The 13,596-nt window shown below is 51.7% G+C and overlaps 1 protein-coding gene across 1 annotated transcript; it reads right to left on the bottom strand.

The window, feature by feature from the left end:
• Window positions 1-1,255: 1,255 nt before the first annotated feature.
• On the bottom strand, window positions 1,256-5,350 carry LOC111171848 (tubulin alpha-4A chain). The gene is made up of 4 exons (XM_022567740.2): window positions 5,241-5,350; window positions 3,226-3,448; window positions 2,766-2,914; window positions 1,256-2,300 (listed from the first exon to the last, which is right to left on the bottom strand). Exons 1-4 carry the CDS (start codon window positions 5,241-5,243, stop codon window positions 1,329-1,331), a joined length of 1,347 nt encoding a protein of 448 aa, XP_022423448.1. The 5' UTR covers window positions 5,244-5,350; the 3' UTR covers window positions 1,256-1,328.
• Window positions 5,351-13,596: the final 8,246 nt, after the last annotated feature.

Below are 13,596 nucleotides of genomic sequence, written 5' to 3'. Positions count from 1 at the left end.
GCTTGTCTTATTCAGAAACTTCAAGATGCTCTGGTTTGAACTGGCTTCTATGCCAAGAACTGTGACCAGGGCCGCCTTAAGCACCCTCAATTCATACTTTCATTTCTTCATTCCCAGGGCTGGGTAGCTTAGAGCAGCCCGGCTAGTTTTCCAGGCAACGGCTTCTGGGTGGAGACACCTGAGGAGTCTTTGGGACAGCTACATAGCTGGTCTCTAGCCTCTGCCTGGGAGCAAGGAGAGTGGAGGTGGCAGCCATTTTGGCCCAGAATCTCTCCCAGATGGTTCTAGTTCACACATGGTTAATGATTAATGAGGCCAGTGTGGTGTGGCAGTATCCAGCTGCCACTTCCTGCTTACTCTGCTGAGTAAACAGGGGCCCTGCCCTTGCTGGGCTTGAAAGCTGTTCCCCTGGGAAGGGCACCGTGTTCCTGAATCACCAGGGAGGGGAGGCAAGGGCAGGGTTCGCATCTCCTGCTCCTGAGATTGAAGCTTCTTCCCCGCACTGTGCCCACCCCCAACAGCTGACGTCAGTGTGGGTCCCAGGGTGCCTATTAGCAAAGTTGAAGTTTTCCCCAGGGCCCTGGCAGGAGGCTTCCACCAGCTAGCACAGAGGCTGAGGCCAGAAAGAAAGCACAAACAGAGGGGAAATGACCTGACTTTTAATGGCACAGCCCTAGGCCCCAGCAAAGCAGCGAGACCAACAGTAAGCTTTGCAAAGCTGCTAGGAGGTGCAGTGACATAAACAACTCTAGGAGATCGCCCTTGTTCCCTCCCATCCCCCAAGCTTATGACTAGGCTCCATGCCCAGGAACTCTGGGCCAGCTCAGCCCCACTCCCAAGCCCTTATAACGCACAGAGGTACCTGGGCCAAGCCTTGCCTCCAGAGTCAGTGAATGCAGAGCAGCGGGAAGAATAGGGTAGCCGTCTAACTCTCAAATACAGAAACTGCTGGGCTTAAACTACTACTTGGAACAGAAGTGAAGCCTCAGATCCTTTAACAGCTTATGGCTGGACAGACGGGTCCAAGACTTGGTCCTCATCTCCCCCCTATCCTGGGCTCCTCTAGGATCATACACGGGGTCATGTTTCCTGGGCCTGGCAAGGAAGGTCTTTCTTTCCTGGCCTGAAGTTCTCACTTTCAGCCACGGAAGGGAAAGAGTCACGAGCAGCACATAGTGAGGGCAGCAGCAGAAGCAGCAGCAGCACAAAAGGGGACGAGGCAGCAGAAGCTTAATCACCCAAGGAGGGGACAAGAAACCGTGCAAGGAGACTGTTTATTTCGAAAGGATTTTGCAATAAACACAGTGAGTGGACTCCAGGCAGCTGTTCTATTCTTCTCCCTCATCCTCGTCCTCATAGGAGTCGATGCCTACTTCCTCGTAATCCTTCTCCAGGGCAGCCATATCCTCCCGGGCCTCGGAGAACTCACCCTCCTCCATGCCCTCGCCCACGTACCAGTGCACAAACGCCCTCTTGGCATACATCAGGTCGAACTTGTGGTCCAGGCGGGCCCAGGCCTCAGCGATGGCGGTCGTGTTGCTCAGCATGCACACGGCACGCTGCACCTTGGCCAGATCACCCCCGGGCACCACAGTGGGGGGCTGGTAGTTGATGCCAACCTTGAAGCCCGTGGGGCACCAGTCCACGAACTGAATACTGCGCTTGGTCTTGATGGCAGCGATGGCGGCGTTGACATCCTTGGGCACCACGTCTCCACGGTACAGCAGGCAGCAGGCCATGTACTTGCCGTGACGGGGATCACACTTCACCATCTGGTTGGCAGGCTCGAAGCAGGCATTGGTGATCTCTGCCACCGACAGCTGCTCGTGGTAGGCTTTCTCTGCAGAGATGACTGGCGCATAGGTGGCCAGGGGGAAGTGGATGCGAGGGTAGGGCACCAGGTTGGTCTGGAACTCCGTGAGGTCCACGTTGAGGGCGCCGTCGAAGCGCAGGGAGGCCGTGATGGAGGAGACGATCTGGCTGATGAGGCGGTTGAGGTTGGTGTACGTCGGGCGCTCGATGTCTAGGTTGCGGCGGCAGATATCATAGATGGCTTCGTTGTCCACCATGAAGGCACAGTCTGAGTGCTCCAGGGTGGTGTGGGTGGTCAGGATGGAGTTATAGGGCTCCACCACGGCCGTGGACACCTGCGGGGCTGGGTAGATGGAGAACTCCAGCTTGGATTTCTTGCCATAGTCAACAGAGAGCCGCTCCATCAGGAGTGAGGTGAAGCCAGAGCCAGTGCCCCCTCCAAAGCTGTGGAACACCAGGAAGCCCTGAAGTCCTGTGCACTGATCAGACTGAAAGGCAAGAAAGTAGAGAGCAATGTGGGCAGGGAAGGGGCCTGAGGAACTCTTTATCTTCTGGCTTCACAAACGCCTAAAATTTCTCAGGAGTCAAGGCAAAGACTAATGAGTATCCCATAGCTGCAGCATGCTCTGGGACATGTACAATTAGAGATGACCCCATGAAATGGATGTGGGAGGGCTTCCCTGGTGGCGCAGTGGTTGAGAGTCCGCCTGCCGATGCGGGGGACACGGGTTCGTGCCCCGGTCTGGGAAGATCCCACATGCCGTGGAGCGGCTGGGCCCGTGAGCCATGGCCGCTGAGCCTGCGCGTCCGGAGCCTGTGCTCCACAACGGGAGAGGCCACAGCAGTGAGAGGCCCGCATACCGCAAAAAAAAAAAGAAATGGATCTGGGAAAAAATGTTTCTGACCATTAGCATCCTCTCAAACGCTCCCTTCCTTCCATCCCAAGTTCTCACCAGCTTGCGGATTCGGTCCAGTACAGGGTCAATGATTTCCTTGCCAATGGTATAGTGACCACGAGCGTAGTTGTTAGCAGCATCCTCTTTCCCAGTGATGAGCTGCTCGGGGTGGAAGAGCTGTCGGTATGGGCCATTTCGGATCTCATCTGGAAGGGCATAAACCACATCATTAGGGCAGAAACCACAAGGCTGTGCTCAGCACATACCTCCCTCCCCCAGCCTGGTAACTGTGGTCAGATATATGGAAGAGCTCATCCTTCTGCCAGCCTGAGATACCAGTGTGTATGGGAAACCCAGACCTGCTGCCCAGGCCAGCCTGCAATCAGCTTGCCTTCTTTAGCTTTCAGCAGGGCAAGGGGTTTTTAGGGCCAGGAAAGCCAGGTCTACACACCCTCTCTCCAGAGAGAAGCTTAGAGTCACTTTCCATCCCCTCAATTCCACCCTCTCTTCCTCTCACCGATTACGGTGGGCTCCAAATCCACAAAAACTGCCCGGGGCACATGCTTTCCAGCGCCGGTTTCACAGAAGAAGGTGGTGAAGGAGTCGTCCCCTCCACCAATGGTCTTGTCACTGGGCATCTGCCCATCTGGCTGAATCCCATGTTCCAGACAGTAGAGCTCCCAGCAGGCATTGCCCATCTGAACACCTGCCTGCCCCACATGGACTGAGATGCATTCACGCTGAAGGATAAAGAGAGGGGACATGGCATAAGCTCCACATACATAAGTCCTTACCTCATGAGCCTCTCTCCCACCCTATCACCTACCAGTTAGGATCACTCAGTTGGCAAAAGTGGAGGCTTGGGGCTGGGCAGAGGTCAAAGAGGCTGGCAGCCTGCCCAGGCTCCCCTGCATAGGACTTTCCAACTGGAGGCACCCAGTAGGGCAGGCCAGTCCCTCAGCCTACTTCTCCATTGGGACCTTGTCAAGTAAGAGCTGTGGCTCCACATGACCCTGCTACATTCACAGGACACTCAGGGAGGACGGAGAGGGCAAGTGTGTATGAGACAGGCAGACACTGCAGTAACTGAGACAAGGACAAGCGATTTTTCAGCTGTTCCCAATCCCTACTCCCACAAATCAGCTTCTCAAGAGCCTGAGGAGGGACAGAAGGTTTTCCGGAGCTATGAATTTATAGCTAGAGGTCCCCAGCTTGATTAGTTCTTTGCTCTGAGGATGGAACAACTAGTATTTCGTATAACCCTCTCCCCCTTTCATTCTTGCGGGCTGCAGAGGTGTCTCAGCCTTCCAGCCAGGCGTCAACTGACCACGCTGGCCAGCAGGATGCCCTCCCCCCACCGCCTTTCAAGCCCGTCTGGCTGCGCTCGTCACCTCCACCCCCACACCCTGGGTGTCTTCACCACCTTCGTCCACTGCGGAGCCCTCACCGAGACTGCAGAGAGCAAAAGACGGCAGGCGCAGGCAATACGGGTTGTGGGTACTGGGGCACTCGCTGCCCTAGGCTCATCCCTGCCAGTGTGAAATTAACCTCTGAAGAGCCAAAGTGGTGCCACGCAGGGCCGGCGCAGCCTCCCTTTTCGACACCGAAATGGCGGGGTGACGGTTTCCAAATACCCAGAAAAGGAAGCGGAACCTGCGGTGAGGCCCCAGAGGTAACCGCCTTGCCCTGGGCAGGGTGAGCGCCATCCTGCACCCTGGCCCTGCATTCGCACCCCCCCCCCCCCCCGCTTCTAGATTCTTTCCAGTTACATCCCGGCGGAAAGCGAGGATTGGATTTCGGTCCCGGTCCCTAGGCTATAAATACCACCCCCCTACACACACCTCTTTCCCCTCCCCCCAACCTGGCCCCGGCCGCACTCTCGCTCAGCGCCAGCTGTCTCTGCCCGTCCGTGCACCCTGATTCCGGCTGGAGAGAATCCGGCTCGCCTGACTAGGCTGAACCCCATTCTCGCCACCCCTCCAGGATCAGAAGAGGGGTGCTGAGTCACAGGGGACTGTGGGTAGGAGGGATACACACACAGTCGGAGGAAAGGGGGATGCTGCACCAAGTAATCTGACCCCCTCCACCTTCTTGCGCCAAGCACGTGTTTGGTCAGTTCCGGGGACCGGGAAGTGAGGGGGAGGATAGGGGCGGAGGGCAGCCGAGCGGGTCTCCTCGCCAGCGGAAAGGACTGGGCACGGGACCGCGTGACTCCCCTCAGGAGAATTAGGGCACAAAATGCTTGGTGGAGCAGGAGGGGATTCCAGGAGGACTCCTCTCTGCTCGTGAAGAATCCCACCCCACTCCACTCCCTTCCCCAGCCTCCGAAAGTGGACAACGTGGCTCAGCCAAAGTCACCGGGAGGGGGTGGGGTGAGGGAAATGCACCCCCCCACCCCCCCACCCCACTCCTCCGCCAACTCCTCGAGACCAGGAACTTCGGATGGAGGGCTCCGAGCATCCCGGGAGGGAGGTTCCCCGAAGAAGAGGGGCAATTAAGGGACGGGCGAGATGCCGGCAGGGCCGCACTCACCATGGTGAGTCCAGGCGGTGGGTCTCACGTAGAGTCCGGGTGACGGGTCTCAGTGAGAACTGCGCTAGCTGCAGTGCCGCACCGCTCTTATACGCGGGGGGCGGGCCCACGCGCCCCGACCGCCCACTAGGAGCTGGGCAGCCCATAGGCCACGCCCCAAAAGATAGGCGGCCCGGAGGGGTGGGGCCAGGGCGAGTCCCCTCCCCCTGGCGTATCCCCGTCCCTCACCTGTCCCGCGTGGGTTAGGGGTAGCGACCGGATCTTTAACCCTTCGCTCCGGGTTTTGAGCCGACACTCAGAGCTCCTGAGCTCCGCTGTTGGGACGCAGGGCGCAGTGCCAGGACGAGTCTCGCCACCTGCGTCATGGGGGCGCCTGTGGCTCAGGTGTTCTGACTTAGGGCGGGTGCTGTAGAGACTGTTTATCCGAAGTGGCTGTAGCCAGCCTTCGCCGGCGCCCTCCCCGACCCGCCTCCCTGGAGGCTCCGGCCGACTGCCCGGCTCTGGCCTGTCCCCCAGGAACCCCTTGCAGCTGCAAGCGGCCTGCTGGTCCCCGGCCGGGATGGCTGGCCTTCGCCAACGCCCGTGGGCGGCCGAGGACCAGGAGCTGCACAGCCTGAGCCCCAGGTTTTCGATCCCTTAGGCTGCTCCGCGGAGCCGAGCCCCACAGTCTGTCTGCGAGGGCCGACCCCCGGAATCTCCTGCGGCTCGCAGGCTACCCGCCGGTCAGTGGCCCCGTCATCAGCGCCGTCACTATTAGCCGGCCCTCGCCATCGTCACCTGCCCGTTTTCCTGCTGCCAGAACTGCCTGAGCTCTGGACCGAAGCCCTCAGTACCTGGATTCGCATCTTGACTGCCCTTTGTGACCTTGGGCAAGTGACTTAACCTCACTGAGTCCTTGGCATTTTCACCGGTGAGAGGAGACAATGATTCCACCCCCAGAAAGCATTGTTGTGAGGTATCATAACGTTTGTTGACTCCAAAGAGGAAAAAAGGAAATGGAGATTCAGATATCATGGCTGATTTTGACTTCCCCACCCTCTTCTGTCCCTAAGCCATAGGCAGGATCTGCGACATGCATCTCAACGCCCTCAGAGCTCAGGTGGAGGTCTCAGCTGAAGCTATTCCTTCTTTTTACGTTTCATTTCCATTTCTTGCAAGAATGGGCTTTTTAATCTACTTCTGCTTTCCCTTGCATGCCTTACATTTTCTAGCTGTCTCCCTTCACTGAGGAAATCATCAGAAGTGCCCTATGTGCCTATTGGTCACATTAAGAAACCTGTCTCCCAGGCTAGTCACTTAGAAAGGATTCACCTGCCTCTCGTATCAGAGTGTTTCCTAGGGCCAGAGCTGTCTGACAGAACAACACATCAGGATAAAATAACTAGCAATGGCAACTTTCTACCAACAAAATAGCTAATCGACACCTTACTTAGGCAAGGCATGGAAAGGAATACAGTGAAATATGACAAGGTCTCTTTTCCCAGTAGACTAACCATATGGTTGGGAGAACAAGACTCATTCATTAAAAAGAAAACTGGCAAGGGCATACAATGAGGCTGCTTTGGGAAATGGGGTCATGGTCTCTACAGAGCAAGGAGCCTTGGTGATTACAGAACACACGGCCTCTTGCAGACCTTCCCTGGCCCTCTTTTTTCCTTGTGCACCCCAACCCCAGCAGAATGAATATTTTAAGAAGATTGCGCTATCTTAGGCAAAATCCAAAACCTATTTGCCCTTCAGGTTCAGCTTCTTTCTTTGTAAAACTGGGATAATAACTTCGGATTGTGAGGACCAGATGAACTGAGGGATGTGTACATACACAGCAAAGCACCGTGTATGCAGTTGTCTGGACTCTTAGAGCATCTTATTCATTTATTTTAGCGTGTGTAGCACATCATGCTGCGGTTATTCTTGTACACGTCCATCTTATTAGATAGCGGCCTTGTTGAAGGTAAGGATTGTGTCTTATTCACTTTTGTGTCTGTAGCTCCTAGTATGGCGCTTAGCATGTGGTAAAGATTTGCTAAGTGTGTGTCAGGTGAATTTTTTCACTACAGAGACGGGACTAAAATTAAGGTGAAACTCTAAGAAGTCAGAAGTTTCAAATTAGCAGCCTGGAGGCCAAATTCGCCCACAGTGTTAACCCCCATAGCGTTTAGAATATGAAAAAAATCAGGAATTGTCTTTGGGGCATCCCCAAAGACCACCCCTATGTTAGGAGACTTGCCAGACAGACTCTCAGGACTCAGCATAAACTTGGACTCACAGCTAAGGTTTATTACAGTGATGTAGGAACAATACACAACTGGATGATAAGGGGAAAAGACACAAGCAGAGTCTGAAGGAATCTATGCCCTCTCCCTCCCATAAGGGCTCACACAGTGTACTCTTCCTCCAAAATGAAAATGGGACAACGTTTTCCTGCAGTGTTTCTGCCCAAGAAAGCCCGTTAGAGACTCAGCACCCAAGGTTTTTAGTGGGGTCTGGTCGCATAGGCACCTCTGCCTTGCACTTACCAAAATTCCAGACTCTTTAGAAGAAAAGCAGGTGTTCAGCATAAATCATATCGTTTACACACACCATCTAGGCACAATGAACCATGCTTATCAGTTAGCTGTTGACTGGGCACACTCTAAGAGCCAAGTTCCCAGATGCCAGCCAAGGGCCAACCTTGCGAGCGGGCCTTTCTAAGTCTCAGTTCTGCTATGTTAACTCTTTTCTGCACGATCATGTAAAAATCCAGATTTCCAGCTTATCTTGAAAAGAATTGGAAGATATGACTATTCTAGGCCTGCATTCCCATTTAGCAATTGTGATAGGCAGAATAGCTCCCCACCAAGATGTCCACATCCTAATCCCTGGAATCTGTGACTATGTTACCTTACATGGCAAAATCCCTGGAATCTGTGACTACGTTACCTTACATGTCTCTTTGGATGTGATTAGGGTAAAGGTCTTGAGATGGGAGATTATTCTGGATTTTCTGGGTGGGCCCAAAGCAATCACAAGTGTCCTTATAAATGGAAGAGGGAGGCAGGAGAGTCAGAGTCCGGGAAGGAGAGGTCAGAGTGATGGCTTTCAAGATGAAAGGAAGCCATGGTAAGGAATGTGGGCAGCCTCCAGAAGATGGAAAAGGCAAGGAACATATTCTCCTCTAGAGTCTTTAGAAGGAAGACAGCCATACCAACACCTTGAGTTTATCCCTAAACAGGCTTCCAATTCCAGTGTGCAGGGCAGGGGGCTTCCCCACACACCACCAAGCAATTCTCAGCCACCAGCATGGTGTTCAAGAATACAACTCAGGGCTTCCCTGGTGGCGCAGTGGTTGAGAGTCCGCCTGCCGATGCAGGGGACGCGGGTTCGTGCCCCGGTCTGGGAAGATCCCACATTTCGCGGAGCGGCTGGGCCCGTGAGCCATGGCCGCTGAGCCTGCGCGTCCGGAGCCTGTGCTCCGCAACGGGAGAGGCCACAGCAGTGAGAGGCCCGCGTACCGCAAAAAAAAAACACAAAAAACAACTCTATTCTGCCACTTTCTGCCTGGAGACAGCATCAGATTCCCCGATTAAGGGTTTGGTCCTACACGACTGTCACCCACTCCCCACTTCAGATGCCAGTCACTAGCCCAGGTTGTTGCCTGTGCTTCTGACCCACCAGCTACAAATTGGAAGTTCCAACAGCCCCCTCCAATTCAGGATACCAATCACAAGTCCAGGTTGTTACCCGTCTTTCTGACTGACCGGCTGTAAATTAGAGGTTACCATTACTTCTTCCTTGGGTTCAATTAATTTGCTAGAGAGGCTCACAGAGTTCAGAGAAACATTCTACCTACTAGATCACTGGTTTATTATAAAAGGATATAAGCCAGGAGCAGCCAGATGGAAGAGATGCAGAGGGCAAGGTACGGGGAAAGGGCATGAGCTTCCATAGCTCCAGGAGCGCCACTCTCCCAGCACCTCCATGTGTCCACCATCCTGGAAGGTCTCCAAACCCCATCCTTTTGAGTTTGGCTGGAGGCTTCATTACATAAGCACGACTGATTAAATCATTGACTATTGGTAATTGAACTCAATCTCCAGCTGCCCGCCCCTCCCAGGAGGTCAGAAGCGGGTGGTGGGACTGAAATTTCTAACCGTCTAATCACTCAGTTGGCTCCACTGACAAGCAGCCCCCCTCCTTAGGTGGGTCCAAAAGTCATCTCATTAACTTAACAAAAGACACCTTGATCACTCTCAACACTTAGGGAATTCTCAGGGTTTGGGGAACTGTGAGCCAGGAGGAGTGGACAAACACCAAATAATATATAAGAAATATATTTGGGTCATCTGAGTAACCATATATATTTTTTTCTTTTAAATCATAATACTGCAATCCCTATAAGACCTATTTTGGACTTCTGACCTCCAGAACTGTGAGATAATAAATTTGCATTGTTTTAAGCTATTAAGTTTGTAGCAATTTCTTACAGCCTCCATAGGAAACCAATAGGCAACAAATGCAGCTGGGTGGCGGCTACTCTCTTAGGATGGGCAACAAGCTGCTCCAGTTCAGGCAGCCCTCACCACTCTGTGTCTCCCTGGCACAGAAGACCAGTGCCTGTTTCCATTTAACGTCATGTGCTCCACCCACATCACACATTTACATTACCCTGGCCCCTGTAGCAAGGAGTTCACTACCACTGAGCAGGCCTCCTGGCAGGAAAAATGGAGAAGACAAGGTTTTTCAGGGAGACATGCCCAAGGCGTGTTAGTGGAACATAGGTTCTGCTCCTGATTGTGCATGTGTGTTTGTGCACGCTCATGTGTGTATGTGCATGGCTGTGAGCGTGTATGTATCTTCTCAGGGTATATACAGATCCCCTGAATTAGGGCCATAAACTCCTGGTACGTGTGCAGGTAACAGTCCATATTACCAGAAGGAAAACTCTTAGACATTCACATACATGTACAGAATCTAGAAGACGATGCCAGGCACTTCTTCACTCTTCCTCATGATGCATTGCTTAGTCCATTTACCCTACATGGAGGTCCATTCTCTCTTTGGATCGCTCTCCCTCTTCACCACGCCCACTGTTATCTCTGTCTTTTCTAACTCCTTCTCAGAGTCTCACCACAACCTTGGAGCAGTGCAGCAAGGTCATCAAAGTTTAAAATGTCTCCATTGATTCCATCTGGGAGAGGTGGAGCTGAGCCTTGGTGCACATCCTTCCACTTTTTCAGATGGAGCATCTACCAGCTGTCCTCCTCCTCACAGACCCATCTTTCCAAAGGAATATCTCCATGTCTTCTCTCCTTCTTGCTGTCCACGCAGACCTGGTTCACATGCTCCACTTAGATGTTCTTGCCAAGGTCTCTAGTGACCTCCATCTTGCCAAAGCCAAAGGCCATGTCTCTCTCTTCACATCGTTCTCAGCCTCTCAGCAGTATTTGACATAGCTTATCCTTCCCTTATAGTGTTTTGTAGTTGAAGCACTTCCTTCTTGGCTTCGATGACACCTCCCCTCCTGGTTTCTGTTCTGGCCACTCCTTTTTGGTGGTCTTTGATGGTTTACCTCTAAAGGGTATTCCCCATAGCTCAGTCCCAGGCTCTCCATGTGCTTTTCTCCCTGAAGGAGCAATCGTTGAAGGTGAGTGATGTGTATATGGGGTTTTATTATGTTATCTCTACTTTGGGGTATATTTTTAAGTGTCTTTAATAAAAAGTGATTGTAACATATTTAGGGTTACTCAAAAAAAAATACCTAGAGTATATACATTGCCAAGCTGAAGTGCAAGAATTGAACAAAAAGAAAGACATATCACTTATATGTTGATGGCTCTCAAATGTATACCTCCACTTTGGACCTCTCCTCTAAACTTCAGACTCACATGACTCTTTGCCTTCTTGACATCATACCTTGAAAGCACATTAGACAGCTCAACATAACACATTCAAAGTAGAACTCTCAGTATACTACCCTCATCCCACTCCCTGCCAAACCTGCTTCTATCCTAGGCTTCCGAGTCTGAGTCAACAACATCACCTTCCACCCAAGTGCTTAGGTAAAAACCTAGGATCATCCTGCATTCCTCTTTCCCTCTCTCCTTCCCCTCTTTTATTAGTAAGAATGTTTTAGCTTCAAGTAATGGAAAGCCTAACTACCAGCAGCTTAAACAATGGGTACATTTATTATCCTACAAGAAACCTTGAGTGCAGGGCGGTTCCAGGGTGGATTCAGTGATGTCACCAAAAAGTCCGGTATTTCCAGCTTTCTGCTCTGGCATCCTCAATGGGCTGGCGGCATCTTCTCTCCTAATCACAGGATGGCCGCAGCAGCTCCAAGTATTTATGCCCTCATATGATACCATCCTAAGGCGGGAAAGGGGTTTGGTTTCCTCCCACATCTCTTTTTATCAGGGAGAAAAACCTTTCCTTAAAGCACCCTAGCAGACTTTCCCTTATATCTCACTGGCCCCAGGCCTAAACTAGTCACTGGAAGGAGGGAATGGAACTACTAGGAATGGTTTGGACTAACCTTTACTTAGCCCTAGGTCTAGGGAAAGGCCAAGTGGAAGTTACCAAGTTGGGCATGACCAAGTGGAAGGGTGAATAATTATACAAAATCAGGACCATGCCAGCAAAGAAGAAGTGGAGGCAGGGGTCAGGTGAGGCCGTTGGTGAGGCCTGCACACCCCAGATTAGCATGTCCTATCACTTTACTTCAAACCCAGCTACTTCCCCCATCCCCACTCTAGTCCAAGCCACCAGCCCCTCATTTCTGGATGTCTGCCATAGCCTCCTAACCAGCTTCCTTCTCCTACTCTTGAATCCCTATAATGCATTCTTCACATAGCAGCTGAACTAATCTCTCTAAAACAAAACACAAAGTAGGCAATGAGGCTTGCTTAAAACCCTCCCATTGCACTTGTAATAAAAGCCATTCTCCTTGCCAGGCCCCTTTACCTCTGTGACCTCATCTTGCATAGCCCCCTCCCTCCCTCCCTCGGTTTCCTTATATACACCAGGCTTGCTCCTTTGCACTTGCTATTCTCTCTGCCTGGACCACTACAATCCAGATCTTGGTGTGGCCATCTCCTTATCGCTCAGTTCAAATATCACCTTCTTAGAGAGTGGCTTCTTCTCAATAGTAGCCCTCCATCTCTTTCTGAGCCATTATCCTGTTTTGTTTTCTTCATGTGTTCATTGCTATCTGAAATTCTCTTGTTTGTTTAGTTATTATGTCTTCCCACAAAAATATAAACTCCTTAAAAGCACAGACTCTTGGGGCTCCCTGGTGGCGCAGTGCTTAAGAATACGCCTGCCAATGCAGGGGACACAGGTCTGAGCCCTGATCTGGGAAGATCCCATATGCCGCGGAGCGACTAAGCCTGTGAGCCACAACTACTGAGCCCGCGTGCTGCAACTACTGAAGCCCACGCACCTCGAGCCTGTGCTCCTCAACAAGAAAAGCCACCGCAATGAGAAGCCCAAGCACCACAATGAAGAGTAGCCCCCGCTCGCTGCAACTAGAGAAAGCCCACGCGCAGCAACGAAGACCCAGCGCAGACAAAAATAATAAATAAATAAATAAATAAAATAAAAAAGCACAGACTCTTTTTGCTTACCACTGTATCTCTGGTATCTGGAACAGTGCTTGGCACATAGCAGACACTCAATAAATATTTGTTGAAGGAATGAAGAGTATTGATTACCTCTCATTTTATAACTTAGATACATTAACATGCTCTCAAAAAATCTCAGTCTCTTTATTCTGTTTTACATAAGACCCCTCCCTCTGCCTGCCTTTGGGATAATTTTCTTTCCAGAATTAGTGTTGTCTAGATACCCAACTTCAAAGACCAGTTGGGAGAAGTTGGAGTGCTAGCAGGAGACTTTTGGGCCCAGTGGGCCCCAAATCCATTCATCTGGATAATAATTTCTGAGGTCTATGGCTTCATGGATCAACCCAGGGTAGACTGGGCTTCCTTACCTTTGAAGTGTTGGTTGGCTGTGTCTTCTCTCCAGGGATCTTGGCCTCTTAGTTCCAGGTAGGAGAGAGAGGACTTCAGTCCATAGCCAAAATCAGAGTCAACCATCTTAATATTCTGGGTCACACCCTTGTATGCTGTGGTGAGAAGGGCTCTGAAAAAAGACCCAACCTCAGGATAACTCTCTCACCATTTGCCACATTGGCTGAAAATTCATATTAGCATCTTCTTCCCGGATAGGGCTGCTATTTGCTAAATCTAGCATTCCTATTCCTGGTCACGGTGCTGGCTGCAAGTGTGACTGGAGACAGGTAATGTGGTTTCCAGGCAGCATTAGGGTCCATTTGAGGTTAGTGGTCATGCATTTGAAGTCAGATCAGTCAGTATGGTTC

Source organism: Delphinapterus leucas, chromosome 8, assembly GCF_059928025.1.
Source record: "Delphinapterus leucas isolate spDelLeu-1000000601 "Yukka" chromosome 8, BTC_Dleu_Yukka2, whole genome shotgun sequence".
NCBI classification, from domain to species: Eukaryota; Metazoa; Chordata; class Mammalia; order Artiodactyla; family Monodontidae; genus Delphinapterus; species Delphinapterus leucas.
This window is presented reverse-complemented; position numbering and strand designations above follow the sequence as displayed.